The sequence below is a fragment of the Equus caballus genome, chromosome 23 (assembly GCF_041296265.1).
Source record: "Equus caballus isolate H_3958 breed thoroughbred chromosome 23, TB-T2T, whole genome shotgun sequence".
Lineage (NCBI taxonomy): Eukaryota > Metazoa > Chordata > Mammalia > Perissodactyla > Equidae > Equus > Equus caballus.
This window is the reverse complement of record NC_091706.1, coordinates 63631089-63652000: the sequence shown is the minus strand read 5'-3', so window position 1 is coordinate 63652000 and position 20912 is coordinate 63631089. Positions and strand designations below refer to the sequence as shown.

Sequence of the window (20912 nt, the reverse complement as noted above, 5' to 3'; positions counted from 1 at the left end):
AGGACGTTAAGAACACAGTGAGGGAGGGCCTGCAAAGCCAGAGCTGAGAGGGAAACTGTGAGATCCATGCCCAGTGCACGAAGATGGGAGACACAGAGTTGGGGTGAAACCCGGGCACATTGTCCAGAAATGGCCCCATTCTGTGCCTTTCTGGAGAAGAGGGGTATACAGAGAAGCCCCAGGACAGACCTTACCTACCAGGCCTTACAGCCCCCCAAGAGGGTAGACAACTGGCAGACCCCACCCCTGTCTGGGAGTCCCCTAAATCTAGCCCAGGAGACAGAGGAGAGCCCCTGTGGGGAGTGGAGGAGCCCAGAGACGGGGAACTGAAGCCCTTGAGACACTCAGCAGAGGCCTGTCAAGCCCTGGAGTCTTCCAGCCACAGGCTCTGAGTCACCAATCACCAGCCCTAAGAGGTCCTCAGCAGACAGATGGGCCTCCTGATGGGAGCTCTGGGCAGCAGAGCCCAGCTCTTACTGCAGACGCGCTTACCTCCTGATTCTTGCCTGCTGCCCCTCTCTGCCCCTTCTTGCACCCAGCCCCTCGGCCTCTAAGCTGGTACTTGTCATCCCCACCGCCTTGCTCGTGGCCTCTCCTCCCCCAGCTCCCTCCTCCAGTGGCTCCCAGGCCCACTGGCTACTCATCCATACCCACTTCTCCCATCCTGGTTGGAGGCTGACCTGCCACACAGGGTCTGTGTGCTTGCCAGACTTGGCCGAGCTGCGGAAGGAGGGCTGGGAGTGGGGCTTCTTGAGGTTGTAAATGGCCACGTTGCCATCGTAGTGGCCCACCACCACCAGGTAGGGGTGGTCCACGTGCATGTCCAGACACATGATGCCGCTCTCGCTGCTGAAGATGTATTCAGGGAAGCTGGGATTCTTCATGCTGTAGAGCAGCAGCATGCCCCGGCTCTGCTTCATGAAGTCATCTGCCTCCAGGAAGATGGGCAGCTGTGAGTGGAGGATCCAGCTTCCCCTCTGGGAAGCCCCTGTGCCCCTCCCCCATCGCAGGGACAAGCCCTGCCCTGCTCTGCCTCTGTCATAGAGCATGGGATTCCTCTCTGGACTTCGTCTTCTCTGTCTGTGAGACGGAATCATGAGACTTGGCCTACCCCTTCTCAGGGTTCATGGAAGGATCCAAGAGATAAGGTGACCAGGCTTATCTGGGGACAGCCAGCCATTCTCCCTATTTTCTCTGGGGTACAAGAAAGGGGGATGCAGGCTCAAAGGGTTGCTAGGTGAAGAATGTGTGTGGGTTTGGGAAGCAGCAGCATTCTCAGAGATGCCTGGCCCAGGGGCAGGTTGCTGTCCTTAGATGCCTGGATAATGCTCATGTGTCCCCCACCCCCAGCCGAGGACAGGGGTTCAGTTTGGACTAACACGGAATTGTCTATATGAGTCTCCAATTCCCCGCTTGTGGGCATCTTCCCATACCCTCTGGCCCCGCAGTCCCCAGTTGCAGCCTGAACCCTAGCTCTAGGACGCTCTGAGGATTGAGAAGTCCCAGGCTAGCCAGTCAGGCTTCCACAGGCCACAGTGCCATCCTTCTGGCCAGGGCACAGGTTTGGTGATCAACAGAGGAGCACTCGGCAGACATGACAGTGCCCGCCCCATGTCAAGAGGGTGCCTCCCGCTCTTTCTTTCATTCTCTGCACGTCCTGATAAGGTAGTCACCGAACAGAATCCAGCCCCAGCCTTGAGTCCAGCTCTCCTGCCACCAGCCCAGGACCCTTCCCAAGCTCAGAAAACCAGAGCTGGCAAGGTGGAAGGTAGAGCAGCCTCCATTTGGGGGGGGGGCCCTATTATGCTAAGGCAGCTCTTTAGCTGAGATGAGGGCCCTCCCCCTGACACAGTGGTCAGGAAGGAAAATGCTTCTGCTTTGGGGAAAGTGAGCCTCTTGCCAAGAGGAGGAGCTGGGGGGCTTCCAGTTGCCCTGGAGCCAAGTCTGGTCACCCTGGGCCTGGCACTATCTCAAAGCCAGTAGGGAGCCGGCCTTGAGGTGGGGGTGGGGAGCTGGCAGAACCTCACCCCATGGGGCTCCAGAGTGGGCCCTGAGGGCTAACTCTTGAATGGGAAGATCTGCAGCTGGCTGGGCTCCCACCCAGACCATGAAGGGCTTGAACCGGGCAGTGTGACTGTTGCTTGTAGCTCCTTTTGTTCATCACGCAAATCCTGAGCACCTGACCTGGGCTTCCCCCTGGGCTGGACCCTGGCAGGGACAGGGACACTCGACTCAAGATGTGGGCTTGCCCTCAGCAGCCCCCGATGTGATGAGAGAGCCAGGCCCTGCAGCCGAATGAGGCAAGCCCCTCGTCTGACTGCCAGGCCAGAGGTGAGCTGCTAGTGCCCTTGATGTCCAGTCTGTCCTTGATGCTGGCCAAGGCTGCAGAGGGTGAGTGGGTGGGCAAAAGAGTGGATGAAAGGGTGGCTAGGTGGGTGACCGATGCTCAGGCTGAGGACTCAGATCTCTCCTTCCTGCACCAAGGGGCAAAAGTGGGCATGACCCTCACTCTTGCTCTCATTGTGGCACTGGACCTGTCCCCTTGAGGAGCAGCAGTGATGACTCACTTTCTCTAGACAGACTCCAAGCACCCCCTGCCCCTGCCTGGGCACACAGAGCCTTCATGACCAGTGAAATCAGGAAAGGAGGGCAGGAGACCCTAGGCTGGCTTAGCAACTCTGGAATGAGGACATGTCTGACCTACTCACAGAACCAATGGGTCTAGAAGCTGGACTTATGGCCCCTGATTTTATAGATGGGCAAATGGAGGCCAGAGGGGAGGAGTGGTGTGCCCAGGAGCATGAGACCCATCACATGGTGTTTGCCACGCCCTATGTCCTGTTTATAGCTGAAATTACCACCGCTCAGAGTAATGGCACTAATCTGGTCGTTACACGGAGGTGGAGAAAGGAGGGGGAAGGGGCATCAGACCTACTAGGGTGGTGGCGGCTGGCAGAGCAGACCCAATCCCTCTAGAATCTGGACTGGAGACTGTGTAAGGGGCCTGGCAGTGAAGCGTGGTAAGAGGAAACTTCTGGCAGAGAGAAGCATAGATTTCATGAGACAGGGACACAGAGAGCACCAATCCCATGAAGGCCTTAGCTCCTGCCTTAGCTCCCAGGCCACAGGCGTCCTGACAGTGAGCCTGCCTGTCTGAACCTGGCTCCAGTGGTCTCTGTTACTTGCAACCAAATGAGCCCTCCCGGCATAAAGATCACAGCTTCTAAGCATGGCTAGACTATGTGTTTGCTGAATTCCAGTTCAGGGCTCTGTCTGCCAAACGGCACCAGGAAAGCAGAGAAAACACTCCTTTAACTAGGGACTTCCTCTCCACTCCATCTTATTCTATGATCTTATCCCTGACTCCAGGGGCCCCTGTGAGACCTCACTATTCCATTCTCTAAGTATACCCAGTGTGACATCACAGCCCAAACCTCCAACAGTCCCAGCGTGACATCATCATCCTGTCTTCCAAAAGTCCTAAAATGACATCACTACTCAGACCACCAATGGTCCCCACATGATAGCATCACTCAGGCTACCAGCAGCCTAGTGACATCATTTCCCAACTCTCCAACATTCCCAGCACGATATCACCAGCTAGGTCACCAGCAGTCCCGGTATGACCTTGGCATCAAGGTCACCCACAGTGCTTCAGTTCTCTGTGAGGCTATAATCCCAGCAGGCTCAGGGCTTGCAGAGCCTCAGTCCCTGGGCCCTGGGGCACTTTGTCCTGAACCCTGCAAACTCCCTGGCACCTCAAAGCAGGACTGGAGGGTCCAGTGACACAGATGGGAGCCCCCACCCCCACACTCCATTGTATAGGGAGACAGAGACTCTGAGGTCTGGGGCAGCACAGGAATTCCAGGTTCCTCCAGGCCACAGGATTTCAGTAAGTATGTGTGTCTGGGTAGAAGGGAAGGAGGAACAGAGGAAGGGAAAGAGGGAGGGAGGGGAAGAGAGAGAGACCACCTCTCTGTGACCCTGAGACAGGAGTGAGGTCTGCAGCCTGATCTTAGCTCCCCTGCTCCATTTTGCTGTTTTGCCCTTCTCCAGGAAGGCTTCCAGACCATTCAGCCCCCAGACTCTCTCCTCTGTGAGCGCCCCCCCCTGAGGAACTCCTCTACCTGTGTCTTATTATTCTGAGTGGTCGTGAGCAGGTCTTTTCCTTAGCCTGCCGCCAAAGGATGGAGTGAGCATGGCCTGGCGTGGCCCAGCAGGCCTGCTCTCTCCAGAAAAGGGCTGCCCCCTGCTAACCCTCATCTCCTGGATAATCTCTAAGGCCTCCCTGCCTCTGATCTTCAGTGATGCACAAGATTTTGGGGAGGAGAATCAACAACCTACTAGAGCCTGATCTGGCAGTTCTTGGAAAGCCATGGTCTCACGGGAGGGGAGACTTAATTCCACCAAAGACCACAGCTCTCCCTGCCCTCAGCTCCCTCTGCTGGGGCCCTGGCAGAGTAGTGCCCAGTGAGAGCACGGATGGATGTCCTCTCGAACTTGCAACCACCAGTGGGGGCCTCGGCCCCACAGCTCCACCACTGTCCTGCAAGTAACAGATTGTTGGGGGCCACTTTGGAGAGTTCTGGCTGTCAGGAGAAGCCTGGGCTCCTGCTCAGGGTTCCAGGAGGGACAGGCAGGCAGAGGGCACGTTGGAGCATCAGGCTAAAGCCAGGTCAGTGGTCAGAGGGAAGTGGATGCCAAGCTGCAGAGACAAGGCTACCAAACCAGCCTCGGACAGTGGCTTCCTCTTCTCTTACGGTGGCATCCAGAACGAGTCCAGCCCAGGGCTGGCTCCAGTGCAGCTATTTAACAACTCCCTCATTGAGTCGTGTAAGAGGCACTGGGAGGGGGGCTGTGGTAGGCAGAATAATGGTCTCCCCAAAGATGTCCATGTCCTAATCCCAAGAACCCATACATGTGTCACTTTGCAAGACAAAAGAGATTTTGCAGATGTGATTAAGTGAAAGACCTTGAGATGGGAGATGATCCTGGATTATCCGGTGGACCCAGGGTAATCACAGGGCTCCTTGTAAGGGAAAGAGGGAGGCAGGAGAGTCAGAGAAGGAGATGTGACAACAGAAGCAGGTGTCAGAATGATGCAATTGCTAGCTGGAAGCGGGCCACGAGCCACGGAATATGGGCAGTTTCTAGAAGCCAGAAAAGGCAAGGAAATGGGTGTTCCCCTAGAGCCTCCAGAAGGAATGAAGCCCTGCTGACACCTGATTTTTGCTCCGCGAAACCCATTTTAGACTTCCGACCTCTAGAGCTGTAAGATAACGACTATGGATTGTTTTCAGCCATCCTGTTTGTGGTAATTCGTCGCAGCAGCCACAGGACATTATTATAGTAGGCATTCAGGGAAGGTTGACCCAAACTCTACTTTTAGGAGTCAGAGGGAGAGGACCTCATAGACGGCCCTTTTTCCTGGGATGGTTTGGAAGTAGTCCCTCTAGAAGTTAGGGCGGGTGGAGCAACGATCCTCAGCTGTTCTGATGACACTAATGAACCCTCCCTTATTTTCCCATGCCCCAGCCCTGCTATCTTGGACTCCAGGAACAGAAATGCCCCTTGGGTTAGGATTTCCATAGTTTCCAAAGGCAGGGGACTAGCCCAATCTGCCCCAAGAAAGGGCATCAGTCCTAGAGGGTGCCCGATGTCCGGCGGGGCCCAGAGGCCATGGTGCCAGACTGGGTTCCGCTTCCCAGGAAACTGGGCTTTTCCAAGCACTGTCATCTGAATAGAAGTCATATTTAAACAGTGTGGGAAATAAGAGCAAGGCCTTGGAGACAGAATACATCAAGCGGGACATTTAATTTGATTTAGGGAAAACGAAGCAAACATTTGAGAACCTAAATAACTAACCAGTAATTAAACTCACGATGGGAATGCCCTCACTTACAACCCGGCGAGCGTGGTGGCCTTTATGGACTGTATTTACAAAGAGACCTGACAACATAATTAGTCCTGTAAATTTTACGCAGCCTGCAGCCGAGGAGTGATGGATTTTGTGTGTGGAGGATGAACGGGGAGAAATGAGGTGGATGAATTTCCATTTTCGGTAAATGAAATTAACACTGCTTAATTAGCAAAGCTGACAAATAAATGATCAGGAAAGATTTAAATCCCTACAGTCGTATCTTTGGCATGGGCAGGCTCAGGGACGGGCCAGGATGTGGTGGGACAGAGCGGGAACAGGTCGAGTGCTGGGACTCAGGGCCTGACTCTGGCCCTTTCTGAGGGTGCTGGCCCCGGAGGGAGGCTGGGCTGAGGGACAGCTGGCTCCTCTGCCTTCCACGACATGGCCCACTGGGAAGCTTCCTCCCCATCTCCTGTGACCACATAGGGTTTCCAGGATCTGTTCCACCATCCCTGCCCAACAGACCATGAGGAGTCCCCATTTCCCGGCTATGAACTGGCTAATGGGCTGGAAAGGACCCCTTCAGTGCAGCAGGCTGACATAATTACATCCCAGCTTTGCCCCCGGGGCCATCTCTTCCTGGACCAGCTTCCTCTGCCTCCCAATGTTCTTCCATCTGCTTTCGCCTGCTGACGGCCTCTTTCTCTACTCTGGGGAGACGTGGAGCCTGGCCCTAGGGGGCACCCCAGTCTCTTCCCTGGACGCAGCCTGCTATGCCCACCACCTGGTACCCAGCAGCCCCAGAAGGGAGACAGGTACGAAGGATTCTGTGCTGTTTCAGGCAACTGCCTGGACCCCCTTTCCCACCTCTTGCCCCTGGCCTGGCTCTAGCCAACCTGCCCTGTCCCCAAAATAGGAGACTGGCCCCAGTCCTTCCTAGGGTACATGCCTACCCCTGTCAAAGTCTTATTTGGCTGGGTCACAAAATAAATGTCTGGGAATTCTGGGCTGGGCTCATCAGGGTCAAATCCAACAGCAAACCCAAATCCTCACTCAGCATTTGTCTACATGAGGCAAAGTCTGATGCTGGGAGGCTGGCATCTGGGAGCTTCCAAAGACAGTGTGATGGATGCTGACGAGCCAGCTGCTCCTCACAGTGACCCCATCTGGTAACAAGGGTGCCCTTTGCCTGCTTCAGCTTTGCCCTCTTTCTTCCAGGGAGGTACCTGGCACTCAAGAGCACAGGACTCCCAGAGGCAACCTCAGCAGTGAGTGCAGGGGTCCTTCTGCATCCCAGCCCTGCCCGGCTCTGCTCAGGCCTCTGCAGAGTGGGACCGAGATATGCAAGCTCTGGAGAACAGAGGCCTGTCTGAAAGCTGGTCAGCTCCCCTGCAAGTGACAGCAACAGCAAATACCACCGCACCGCCACAATGAGAGAGGCCGCTGCTCTCTGAGAGTCGGTAGGGGCTCGTCTGATCCCCCTCTGTCCTCACAGCCCCCTCTCTCAGCGAAGACCCCCCAAGGGACCTGCAGGAAAGCTGGGGGCCAGAACGACAGACAATCAGCGATGATTGTCCTTTCCGTGTGGGTGGTTCCCACGGCTCACAGGGCACGTCTGCTGCCTTTCTTTCCAGTGTGCCTCACAGCAGCCCTGGGATAGAGAGCTGGCAGGTGTCAGTCTCTCTACAACACCAACGAGGGAACCACGGCTCAATGAGGCTTCTGGCCCCAGGTTGCAACACTGGGGAGTGACATGCCAGCCAGAAGGTCTGCAGCTGACTGTGGCACCACCCAGGCATGTGGATGTGGCTGAAAGGACCAACAAAGGACAAAGAGACCCTTCCTGGGCACATGCCTGCCCAAAGGAGGCTGCAGGGGCTTGGGAGTAAATGAAATCGGGCTTGGGGTCATCTATCCTTGGGGGGGTGGTTACCCTTCTCCGCTGCTCCTGGCTAAGGCTGCCCCCATGGAGTCTCCACACAACTCCAACCAGCCGACCCTGCTCTGGCCCTGGGTGGGAGGAGGACGGGACTGGAGCTGAAGCCAGCTCTCCTCCCCCCTGCTGGGGAGCCCCCCACACCCCCACCTCAGTGCTGGGCAGAGAGCCTGGGCTGAGAGCAGCCTCGCAGGGGAGTCCACACCCACTCCTGGGAGGGCCTGCCCAGCCCCCAGGCCCTGTTCCAGGCCCAGTAGCTGCAGCAGAGAAGGAGGAATGTGCTAGTTCCCTGCCAAAGGGGGAGGGTGCTTCCCACTTGGCAGCAGCCCACCTAGAAGCAGGGACACAAAGCGGGCATTTAGGGCATCCTCAAAGGCGGCCCAGACCGCGAGACCGGGAGCAGCTCCAAGGCCTCCTCCTTGAGAGGAATGACAAACACCAACTCCTCCTTGCCTACCCGCCCCCCGTCCTCCACCCTGGTCAAAGAATGGGCTGGGCGGGCAGGCGGTCTGAGGGGCAGAGACCAGGAGCTTGTATGCCTGCCAGCCAGCAGCAGCTTGGAGAATAGAAAGGTTTTTCTGTTCGCAGAAGCTGGTGCTCCCAGCCAGAGAACAAGCTGTTAGCCTGGGGAGCTGCGGCTAACGCGAAGTGTGGGGCCCTCTCCCGTTAGTAAGGGGGATCGTCCAGGCCAGTGGGGAGGCAGGGGCTTCGGCAGGGACCAAGGAATATGAAGGGAAAGCAAATCCAGTTACCACGGTGCTGCCTCCTGCTGGGTGGACTGGCAGGGCCGGCAACACCCTGAGCGACAGTGGTCTCCCAGAGCTTGGGTCGAAGGGATGGACAGCAAGCTCTACCCCTGCCTGCTCCGGGGCCTGACCAGGAAACACTCCTCCCTCAGCCCCACCATCCATCCCTCGCCAGGTCTGCTCCAGTCTACCTTCACAGGCCTTTCACACCAGCTTCTCCATCCCTACTCCACAGTCGGAGTTCACACCCTGCCATCCCGCCTCGGGACGCCTCACGTCTCCTGACTGGTCCCCTAGCCTCCGGTCTCATGCCTGCAATTGCCTCCTGCACTGGCTGTGTCCCTGCCCTCTTCAAATTCCTCCAGGGGTTTCCCTTCAGGAGAAGATCCAGGCTTCTTGGAATGGCTTACTACGCCCCCTGGGGGCTACCCTGGCCCAGCAACCCTTCCTTTCCTCCCTCTGCATACGCTGGCCCCTCTGCTGGAAGTGTTTTCCTCCTCCTTCTTCACCATAGTAACTCCTTAAAAAAGGCTCCTTTTGGCATATTTCCTCACCCAGCACTAATTGCTGGTGTGACTGTCGGTCTTCCCCATTAGACTGTGTGCCCCGTGAGGGCAGTGACTCTCTCCTAGTCATCTTTGTATGCTTCACACCTGGCAAAGAGCTCTGCGCTGAGTAGGTACTTAGTGTTTGCTGGTTGAATGAGCAAATGAATGAAGAGCCAGATCACTTACAGGAGCCATGTCCCACTGCAAACAGATCGTTGTACTTTGGATTCCTGCAAAAGAAATATGAAGCCATTGGCCCAGGAAATGGACATGGCTCTCCCATGCACACGGATTTTCCCGTGAACACTGGTGCCTCACTACACTGCAGACGTCTACTGTCGACCTTAGAGACCTGGGCTGATCCCACAGTCCCAAAAGAATCCCAGTCCCATTTTTTTTCCACAATGCTATGTGTCACCCTCAGGGTGGCTAAGCGCAGTGGAAGTGCCCTGCTCAGGGCTTGGCACCCTGCTGGCGCTCAGGGTTCTTCCGGGGTGCTGCCATGTCTATACTCACCAGCAGAGGGCGGTGACGGCCAGGCGCTTGGCTTTGTCATTTTGGAACTTCCAGAGCGGCAGCAGAGTACCCTCCTGGTCCCGGTATTCGTCAGCAGCATCCTCGTAGTACTTAAAATCTTAAATACACACAGCTGAGTCAGCCCTGAGACGGCCACTTTATGACAAATCCAGGTCTGCCACTTTGTCTTTACCTCCTTTGTCCAAAACAATGAAGCTCTTTGTGTTTCAGAGTGGGAATAGTAATAGTGCCTATCTCAAAGGACTATTGTGAAGATTAATTGGGTTAATATTTGTAAAGTACTTAGAAAAATACCTGGCACAAAGTAAGCACTCTATGTATGTTATTGTTACTGTTATCGTTGTGGTTGGAGGTAAATTACAATAAAGCCACCATGTCCACAGAGATAAAGTCCTGGGTTTGCCCACCTGAACTTGAGTTCTCTCCTGCCCTAAATTGTCCCTGCCTCCCGTTTCCTCTAACTTAGGTAGAAGCCCCATCTATCCTTCCACTTGTCTGAACCAGAAACCTAGATATCCTTGACTGCTTTCTTTCCATCATCTCTCATATTTTCCTTCTGGTTATCTTTTTAATCCATTCACTTCTCTCCAAACCCATAGCCACTACTCAGGTTCAGGCCCCAGTAGCCATGGCTTGGATTATTACACCATCCTCCTAACTGGTGTCCCTGCCTCCAGTGACTCCCCCTCCGGTCCACGTTCCACAGAGCTACCAGCGTGAGAACCAATAAATCACCTCACCACACACCTCCTTGCCCCACTGAAAACCCCTCGATGGCTGCCCTTGAACAGGGCACCCCGGTCAAACCACAGCTCCAGGCCCCTGCTTCCGTGTCATTTCCAGCCAGCTGTCCACATACCCTCTACATCAAATAGTGTCTGAAATGTCCTGCTCCTCCATCTTCCGGGCAAACTCCTACTCACTCCAGATCCAGCTCAAACTCCTTCTCCCCCGTGAGGCCTTCTCTCTCTTGGTGAGCAGAGTTCATTGCTTCCTCCGTTCCAGCCCTGTGCCTCTCCTCTACTGAAACATCTGTCACACTGTGTCGCTTCTATTTATCCTTTTGCCTGTCTCCCTCGTCAGACAGCTCCTGGAGAGCAGGAAGCATATTAGATTCATCTCTGGGCCCACAGTGCCTAGCACAGGGCCAGGCACAGAGCAGACCCCCAATGACTGTTCAAAGAATGCAATGAAATAAATCAGAAGTGAATTGGTTCTAGTCTTCTCTCCAACCAAGGGTGATCCATTAGAAAATGAATCCTCTCATCTAACATGGTCAAGGACAAGCTGAGGCACAGCCTGATCTCTCTCACAGTGCCCCACACCTTGAGGCTGTGGGACTATATTCAAACCTCAAAAATGTCTCAGAGCAAAGAAAGATTCGAGTGGTCAGAGGCGTGAGCCTGGATCAGATCAAGGATCCTTGAGCTTGGGCCATCTTTGAAAATACCTAATTTCAGAAAGGAGATTAATTGGTAACACTTCTCTATTTTCACTTCTTCATGATTACACTTTCTCAAAGGGAAAAGAGTATGCAATTAAAAAATCAAAGTTCAATGCATTTTTATGTGACTGTGTTCTTACAAATGAAAAAGGTTCGCCACGGCCAGTTTCTCCATGGGTATTAATCATGCTTGCAGCCCTTTGGTGGGCTGGCTGCAGACGCCGGGTTTCAGGAAGCCAAGCTGTGTGAGTGACAAATTCATTCACAGCTGCTGTGTACTTTGACAGCTTTGAAAAGCACTCAAGGTCGTTTTCCAGCCTGAATGATAACAAGGGGGCTTGTCTGGGCTGTGGGTCTTGGCAGCCCTGGCTTCTATGTCCCATGGGTGAGCAATGAACATCAAGTCACCAAGAAGAGTGCTGGGCTGTCAGCAACAGAGACCAGCCAGCAGCGAGGAGCTGCCAACTCTGGGGAGGCAGCTGCTCCAAATAAATGCACAACCTCTTAGGGAAATACGGGCCACTTGGGAATGTGCTGTTCATGCCATGGGAAGGATTCCGTTTCTCTGGCTCTGTCAAAGACACCAGAATTTCCCAGGCCCACAGGACTGAAGCGTTTCTGAATCAATCTCTTTCTTCACTCCATCACTAATTAATCACCAACATAGAGCTATTGAATGTTTATTTGAAATGTCCCTTCCAGCCCACTGGCTCTGTAGCCTAGTGCAGAGCGCTCAGGCTGTGGATCCAAAGGGCCTGTGTTCGAGTCTGGATTCCACCACTCAAACCTCATAGGAGCTGTGATTTTGAACAAGTGGGAACATTTTAGTCTGAATTTCTCGTCTATAAAACAGAGATAATAATGGTGTTTACCTGACAGTATGGCTGTCAGGATGAAATAAAATAATATGGATAAATTGCATAGCACAATGCCTGGTACACAGGCCATTCCCAGGGAATGCTGGTGCTTGTTTTTCCCTGTGATAACTGCTCCTTTTTCTCCATCCCCTGGGCTGCAGTCTGTGTAAGGAGCGGCAAGGCCCACGCCACCCCACACCCGAAACTCCCCTTCCCCTCTGTCCCTGGATTCTGCCCAGTGCCACCCTCCTCCAGCCCTGCTCTCATCAGGCTGTGTCCCTGCCTGCACAGGATCTTTAAATTGTCTGCAGAGAAAGCTCAGATTCCCTGCGCGATAGTCGAGGCCCTTCATTAACTGGCTTCAGCCACCTCTCCAGCCTAAACTCTCACCACTTTCTAACAAAGTCCCTGTTTGGGTCACGGAGCCTGCTGCCCCTTGTCCCCAGAGTCCATTCCAATTCATTTTCACCGCCAAGTCACGGCTTGTGCTGCGTCCTGCCCAGAACGTCTGCCCTTCTGCTAATCTCCCCCTCAAACTCTGCTTATTGCTCGGCTTCCAGCTCAGGCCTCCCTGAAGACTTCGTTGACTGCCATCACTCATCCCTCATTCCCTTCTCCCATTCCTGAGGCTCTCAGAGTAGTTTCTGTCATCCAGTGCATCCTAGGCATTTATTGTCTCCAAGCTGGACTGAGCAGAGAACAGAGCACAGAAGAAGGAGGCTCAGGACCTAGATCTGGGGCCTCTCTGCTGTTCACTAGCCAGGCGGCCTTGGCCTTAGCATCCTCATGGGTAAAGTTGGGGTAATAATCTCTGCTCCGCCTGCCTCCCAGGGCTGTTGGGAAGATGACATTGGATCAGTGGTGTACAGGTACTTTTTGCTACGCCATTGCCAGATCTCATCACTACATCCATTGCTTCTTATGCCATTGTCCATAATCGACCTGTGTAAGCCTTGTCTCTCTAGTGACATCCAGAGGAGGCAGGGATTATTTTTTCTCCCTTGTACCTATAGGACCCAGCATGGGACAATCAAACACTCGCCTTGTATGGGGTATTTTTAATACAGGTAATAACAGTGGTTGCCAACACTTCAAATCTTACCTTGAGCAACATCATCATATGTGTTCTGGTTGACCATCCGCTCCACGATTTTAGCAGCTTGGGTCACTTTGGTGATATCATCACTCTGTGGGGATATAGAAGCCGTGGGTCCTCATAAGCCAGCACCTGGAAAGCTCATGCCCCGAGCCACAGCCCAGACTTGCAATTGGTTAGCAATGCCTCTCTGACACTGGCCACCCCAGATAGCTGTGTAAAGGCATCCCTGCATGCCGCAAGGCCTAGCTCACCCCACCACCCCCTTCTGGGAAGCCCCAGCTCACAAGTGGCACAAGGAGTCTGCACTTCCATACTTGGCCCCTGGACAGAGCCTGCCTCATGCTCTTCACTCTGAGCTTGTTCTGGAGAAGGCATATCTCTGTGCATAAGACAAGGCATTGAAGACACCTGGGAAGGGATTGGAGGGAGCAGACAATGGCAGGCGGAGGCTCCCTTGGTGGAGACAGACAGGCTTCGCTAGCTCAAGCAATGACAAAGACCCCTGTGAAAGGCCGCAGAGATCTTCTGGTCCAACTTATTTAGTCAAGAGTTTGGGAAGATGTGGAGGTCCAGAGAGGGGAAAGAGACGTGCTTGCACACAGGGGACACGAGGTAGGACTGACACCTAATCCAGGGCCCTGCCACCGCCCAGACCAAAGAGAAGGCAGGAGGAAAGAGTTTGGGGCTGGCAAGAAAGGCCCAAAGAGTTTAGGGCCGGTGGTAGGAGTGAACTAGCCAGGAGTGGGCAGCCCCCTGGAGCCCCAAACACTTTGCTGGAGTCCCCATGAAAAAATGGGGATGGATAATGGCACCTGCATCACAGGGCTGTTGTAGGACTAAATGTAATAATGCAAATAGTGTTATTAACCCCGTGCCCAGTGGTGGTGATGTCAGAGGAAACATGAAAACCAGTGTGATGGGGCTTATAAAGTCACTTCTGGGGAGTTGCCCTCTGGGAGCCTTTTGTCAGGTCTCAAACTGACTCCACGTTTATCTCAGAAACTGACTGAGGACATTCTTCTGAGTCTTACAGCGATAGTCCTCAGAGTTCGCCTGATCCCAGCTATTCCCCCCATTCCTTTTTTTTTTTTTTTTTTGAGGAAGATTAGCCCTGAGCTAACTACTGCCAATCATCCTCTTTTTACTGAGGAAGACTGCCCCTGAGCTAACATCTATGCCCATCTTCCTCTACTTTATACGTGGGATGCCTACCACAGCATGGCTTTTGCCAAGTGGTGCCATGTCCGCACCTGGGATCCAAACCGGCGAACCCCAGGCCGCTGAGAAGCGGAAAGTGCATACTTAACCGCTGCACCACTGGGCCAGCCCCACGCCTCCCCAACTCTTGACACAAAACAGGATCCTTTCCCCTTGGCAACTTCCTGGCAAACGACTCTCCTGTGTCAGGCAGCATCTTCTGTGGGCAGACAACCTGTTAGCTGAAACCTAACTTCCCAGGGTCTTCTGCTCATGGTCCTAACTCTGCCCTCTGGCCACAGAGAAGTATGTGCCTGGTGGTAGCTCCTCTGATGTGGGAGGACAGTGCCTCATTCCCCAAGTTGGCCCTTCTCCAGGCGAACCCTCCCGGTTCTGTTGGCTGCATGGCATGTTAATTACAACAGCCACCACCTATCAGTCAGTACCAACTAAGTACTATGTTAGGGGCCGTACACACATTATCTTGGGTTCTCGTGATAATCTTGCAAAGTAGGTATCATTAGGATGTCTTTACAGATGAGGAAACTGAAGTTTCAGAAAAACTCAGCTAATAAGTGGCACAGCCAGGATATAAACTCAGGTCTGTGGACTCCAGGGCCCACACTGTCAGCCCCACACAGAAAGCCAGTCCCTCCCTGGCCTGACTACCCTCTCCTGGTCCTGGGGGATTCAGGGCTCCAGATGTGCTCTGAGAAGAGAGTAGGGCGGACCATCACCTCCTTTGTTCCAGATGCTATGTTACTTGAACAGCCACAGCTCTTTACTGGTTCTGACTCAACGTGTGGATTCTCAGTCCTTTCACCCCTTCCTGCCCTAATCTTTCAGATCAGACAAGCTTTCATTCATTCTGTACATTCACTCAAATCATTAACAAGACAGAAACCTGAGAGTTATCATTGCAGACCTTCCTACAGAGTGTCATGAATTTATTCTGCTTTCTCTCCTCCCACACACTTGAGTTTTATACCAATCTAATCACACCCAGCTCTCTCAGAAAGGGATGTCACTCTGCTCAAGCACTGGGTTTGAGCCAAGGGGAAGGTCACTGCCACACCCACTCTATCCTACAGACAGCCTGGCCCAGTACTTGGGATTCCCAGTTTGAGCTCAGTTCCTTTGGGGAGAGATTGCACACTAAAGTATTCACTGCGGGGGTGGGGTATGTTATACCCCTCAGTGTCCTCTCAGTCCAGAGGACTGGAATCCACCTGCATCACAGCCATGTCAGCCAAACTGGAAGGACCCAGTGTGATAGAGAAGTGTGGTTCCACTTCCCTGAGGGTGTTAGTTAGACACCAACTCTGGCAGGGCTTAGACCCAAGGACAGCTTTCAGTCTCAGCCACAGGGACCTTTCTTCTGCTCCCTGGGTGTTGGTGACTGCAGTTAGGGTTTCTGTAACTATGGCCCCAGCACAGAGGCTATAGCCAAACCCCTGATGGATCTTCATGTGAACTCTGACCCAGGCCAACAGCTCCCTGAAGCCTCTAACCTCTAGGGAATGGTCCAGGGGAAGTCAATGTTCTGGACAGGGCACCCGCAGGGCATCCATCTTTCACCTCAGGGTTCCAGTACCCAGCATGGTCATGATAACCAAGTGCTCAGTCTGATTGAATGAAACTGATTGGGGCAATTCCTGCTAAGCCAAGGCAGGGAGCTCCCAAACCTCCTCTAAAATGTGGCTTTATCAGGAACATGGAATCGAGTGGCAGTGGGCATACCTCAGACAAAGGAAGCAGAACTTTTTAACTGATCCAACCTCTATTCTGGGGTGGAGCAGGAGCCACTTTCCTGAGAGCTGCCTGGGAGCTCTCCGCGGTGCTGAACTCAGCCCCGGGCTTCCTGTGGACCTTGTCCTTCACACTCCCTTGCACAGCAAACTCATCCTGATCTCAACAGCGGGACTCTGGCTCCTGAGCCAGCCTTCTCTCTATTGAAGGGACAAGTGTAGCCCTTCAGCATCTCCCTATGGTGACCCTCCCTGCAGTGATGAATCACTGTAACTCCATGATGATCCCAAACCTATGCTGGCTACACCTACAGTGAGCCCCCCAACCATGACTTCTATAATAACTCCTACATAGCTCATCATGGTAAATCCAGCCCACGGTGGCCACACCCATTGGCCAGGACTTGCTGGTACCTGTGATCAGTTCTGACCTGGCTCGTGGCCCTGAAGACTCACCTAAAGAATTAAGTGCAAAGAAACCTGAGGATTGAAGGTTAAAGAGCAAATCACCCTCTCAAACCCTATGAGCACTTGCCCAGAGAGGTGGTTCCTTATCCTCACAGCCTACCATGCCCTGGGAAGATTCCCCAGCTGTTCCAAGGCACCCCCTGACCCAAAAACCCTGAATCCCTCTAGCCTCCAGACCTATACAAAATTGGGGGGAGTGTGGAATGTCAGAGGTAGTTGTAGCTCTCCTCATCTTCCCACAAGGAGAGAATTAGTCATACTTCAACATTAGCCGCCCCCCATGCCCTTTTAAGTGTCTGTGAAACCTTCCCAGATAGCCAGACTACTATCTACCCAGGATCCAAGGTCGCACCTAGTCATTCTCTGTGACAGAGCCATGGGACCCCTCACCAAACCTGGGACTCCATAGATGTCATCTTCCTCATGGCCATCTTCCCCATTTTTTTAGCCACTGGGGTCTTCGCCTTCTCCTTCTCTTTGGTCTTTTCTTGTTTCTCGAGCTCCTCTACGTAAGCATCATAGATCTCCCACTAGGCAAGGGTGAGATGAGAGGGATTATTGCAGGGCAAAACCTTCACCTAGCCAGCTCCTCTTTAGGCTTTAAGTCTTGAGAAGTGAACCATGTCAACCCTTGTCATATGCCTCTATAGCCTCCTCTACTTAGCCAACTATAATTATGTATTCAATGTCTATCTTCCCTGCTAACTGTCAGCCCTAGGACAGGAATGAAGGAGCTCTCAGGGCACCTCTGTGCTGGGCCTATCCACTCTGCAGCCCAAGGGCTGGGTTGTCAGCTGGAGATCAGTATTGTTGCAGCTTACATCCACTACCAGGCAGAACAAATGAGCAAACATCTGGCTAGCTCACACTTTTGTTGGTGATTTATAAGACTCTGAAGTAGGAAATTTAAAAATGTCTCCCCCCATGAAGATGGGATAAACATATTGGGTCAGGCTTGCTGTCTACAGCATTGACCACACCTTCTCAGCATAAAAAGACAAACAAAAAGTAAGCGAACCACTGCTAACCAGATCTGACAGCAAGAGAAGCTCAAGGATAGTAGCAGAGGAAGCAGCAAAGATCTGGGGCTGGGCAAATGCTCCAGATCACCCTGTGTACTCTCCAGAGCCGGGTAGTCACTGCCACCTGGAGGCCAGATAGGCACACCTTACATTTAATAATTTACCCACAGGCCAGTACTGCACATGCAAAGTACTTCAATGTTTGTTATTTCATTTAGAGCCCTCCAACAACCCTGTGAGGCAGCTTATCATTCTCACTTTACAGAGAAAGAAACTGAGGCATTGAGAAACCATGGTGACACGGTTTGCCCAGGATCTTACAGTATGAGCAGCAGAGCTCAGATCTCCTGGCACAATATCCTGCCCAATCCGCATGGCTATCCAGTAAGACTTGAGGGTGAAGGAGGGTCTGCAGGAACACTGAAGGGTGCTAGAAGGGCAGGGCCAGAGTGCTAACACTTCAGAGTCAGCCATGGGGTGCCATGGGCTGCAGAGAGTCCATGGGAACACATGTTCTCCTGTGGTCTTGGAGGAACTTCCAGAAGACATGCCTGCTTCCCCCTTAGACATCTTGCCTTGGGGGGCATGTGGCTCAAGCAGAGCCCACTGGGTAGGGACCTACCATCTCATGTGTCTCATATTCAGAGCCTGCACAAGGAGCAAAGAGGCAGATGGATGAGGAGGGAAGACTGCCAGAGGAATACTTGACCATGTCAGTCTTCCTTGTTGCCAAGTGAGACAAGGATGCATAGGGTGGGGGGTGGGAGGGGTGGGATGGGACAGTGATGGCTTTTAGACAGGCCCAGGGTCTCACCTGATTGGCTGTGGCTGAAAAGTTTGTCCTGGGAGGAGGCTCCATCTGGCATTCTCGGTCCTAGAGAACAGTGACAACAGGAAACCCACAGAAAGCCCTCAACAACTTCTCACTTAACCCAACAGTATATCTATGGGTGAAGCAATTTGGTTGGAGCTGAGGGAGGGATGTGACACAGAACTGGGAAAGCAAAGAGGAGCCTGAGCAAAGAAAGCCTACATTTTCCATCCAAGCCTCCTTCAGAAGAGGCCTAAGCTAGAAAGCAGGTGCAATGAAGCCTCATAGTGCCAGATTCAATCAAGAAAAACTCCAAGTGGGGGATGCTCAGACCTGCCTGTGGCCTGCCTTCAGACACAGGACACAGAGGTCAGCCTCTGGTGCACCACTGGGCTAATATCTCTTACCCTGAGAATTCTTCTCCCTAGTATTGGGGTCTCTGGCTCCCTGGGGGGAATGTACCCCCTTTCCATTGTGTATCACCCAGATTACCAAATGTCAGCATAGGGACCACACATGGTGATTATGAGCTGCCAAAAACCCGCCCTGTAGACCTCTGCCCTCCATCCACAGATTCATTTCTGTCGAACACTGCCTTACATATGTGAGTCTCTCACCTGAAGCTCTTAGGGGTTCTTTCAGCCTGGTATTCAGGGTTCTTTATGCTTATAAGCCAGCGAACTTCTCTAACCGTTGCCAGCTAGTCTACCACAGAGACCATCAACTTCAGTCAAACTGGCTCCTACCCCACCTCCCGGGACATTCAGGCCTCCTGTCTCTTCCCCAGATCCTAACTTTCGCCTCCTCTTCAAAGCTCAGTTCAAGTTTCAGTCTCTAGGTGGAGGGCTCCAGTCTCTTTGTTGTTCTCTCTGAATTTTTTTTTTTTTTTAAAGATTGGCACCTGAGCTAACAACCGTTGCCAATCTTCTTTTTTTTTTTTTCTGCTTTTTCTCCCCCAATCCCCCAAGTACATAGTTGTATATTTTAGTTGTGGGTCCTTCTAGTTGTGGTATGTGGGACGCCGCCTCAGCGTGGCCTAATGAGCAGTGCCATGTCCGTGCCCAGGATCCAAAAAGGCAAAGCCCTGGGCCGCTGAGGCGGAGTGCTCGAACTCAACCACTCGGCCACGGGGCCGGCCCCTCCCTCTGAATTTCTGCCTGGATGGCTTGCGGGGACCTGAACACATGTTCCCAGCCCTCCTTGGAGAGAGAAACTGTGGCATCTGCCCCGTCACCCTGCCAGGCTGAGGGCTGCTGGGGCTAGGTCAGGCCTGCTTCTTCCCTGCCATGCACAATGCAAGCTGTGAGGTCAAGGGGCTGGGGTACGGGCTGCCCTACCCGGAGAGGGTTGTTGAAGGTCTGTGAGGCCCTCTCGCTGAAGTTGAACTTGTTGGTGAGCTTTCGCTCCTTGGGTTGCTTGGGAGTCATCAATTCTTCTGCCACTTTTTCAGCTGCCTAGAAGAAAAGACCCACAGAACGAGGACTCGGCGGTGAGAAGAAGATGGTGGGGAATATCGGGAGTGAAAGAAGTCGTGTCCTGGAATAGGATGCAAGTGGGAGAGGGTGATGAGGCCAGAGGTGCTGGCACCTGCAGCTCTAACTTCTCTTCAGCCCCCACCCCCAACAAGACACCTGGAAGCTTCCACCTGCAGCTGGACCGGAAGGGGAGGGAAATAGCGATATTCTACTGTGCCTCAGCTGCAGGAACGTCTGTTTGACTCCCAGCTTCCGCTTCCTTGGGCTCGTCTTCTTCCTCAACGACTTCCGCTTCTGAAATCACCAACTTGGCAGACTCCTCAGAACCTTGGTAGGACACTGCTGATGAGGCTGGAGTCCAGGCCCACTCCCCCAACCCCTGGCAGGCAGACCTTCTTGGTTCCTGCCTTTCATACCCTGCCTGCCCCAGGGTTCTCCTTGGCCTGAGCCCCATGGCTTACCTCCCACCCAGACCTGTCCAGGACAGCCAGCTTTTGGACTTTATGTAAACAGAGGCTCTGCAAAGCTCTAGCTCAATGATCCACTCCCTGGAGTGACCAGAGTAAGGGGACCAGTCTCCAGGCCGCAGCCTCAGGCTCGTCCAGAGGCCTACCTGTCACCAAGTTATTGCGGTAGCGCTGCCTCCGTCCTTCATCTGAGTCTTTGGGGATCAGATTCCCAACCTGGCTGAAGTGAACTGCCAGTTGGTCCACAAAGCCAATAAGCTTATACGTGCCTTCCTAAGAAGAGAGGGGGCTGAGTCAGACCAGGGGTCCCCAAAAGGGCTGGAGTCATTCTCTAAAGCCTGAGATAGTCCGTCTCTATCAATGGAAATATAACCCACCAAATCCTCAGTTAACCTGAAGCTTCCCGTGTATTCCAGTTTAACGAAGAGGAGGCAAATGAAATGAAAATGTTTCGCTTTTTTTTTTCTTTAAGTTCTCATCAGAGACTTATTTTAAGATATCTTCTCCTTCCAACTTTAAGCAGCTCTGGATTTACCTATCACTGGCTCAGGGGCCTTGTCTCCTACATCTGTGCCAAGGGATCCTGGCTCATCCGTCTCACCACAAACCTCAGGCAGGTTACACATAGTCATCAAATGCACCGGGCATGGCCCTCTCTCCCTAGTACTTAGTGGATGCCAGGGCTAGATAGATCCTC

The 20912-nt window shown here is 53.2% G+C and overlaps 1 protein-coding gene across 10 annotated transcripts in view; it reads right to left on the bottom strand.

Annotated features, from left to right (window-relative positions):
* DNAI1 (dynein axonemal intermediate chain 1) overlaps window positions 1-20912 on the bottom strand; it is a 76409-nt gene that overhangs the window by 32143 nt on the left and 23354 nt on the right. For 9 of the 10 annotated variants that reach the window (XR_011431605.1, XR_011431604.1, XR_011431606.1 and 6 more), the window contains 9 exons: window positions 20362-20488; window positions 19966-20075; window positions 19611-19727; window positions 18277-18336; window positions 16836-16970; window positions 13031-13115; window positions 9607-9724; window positions 9277-9320; window positions 681-928 (listed from right to left, as the gene is read on the bottom strand). Coding sequence is in view for 7 of the 10 variants with exons in the window: in XM_070248777.1 (XP_070104878.1) it covers window positions 681-928; window positions 9277-9320; window positions 9607-9724; window positions 13031-13115; window positions 16836-16970; window positions 18277-18336; window positions 19611-19727; window positions 19966-20075; window positions 20362-20488 (1044 nt within the window). In the remaining 3 variants the exon portion in view is untranslated. The remainder of the gene's footprint in view (window positions 1-680; window positions 929-9276; window positions 9321-9606; window positions 9725-13030; window positions 13116-16835; window positions 16971-18276; window positions 18337-19610; window positions 19728-19965; window positions 20076-20361; window positions 20489-20912) is intronic. The other variant, XM_070248780.1, reaches the window with a different exon arrangement.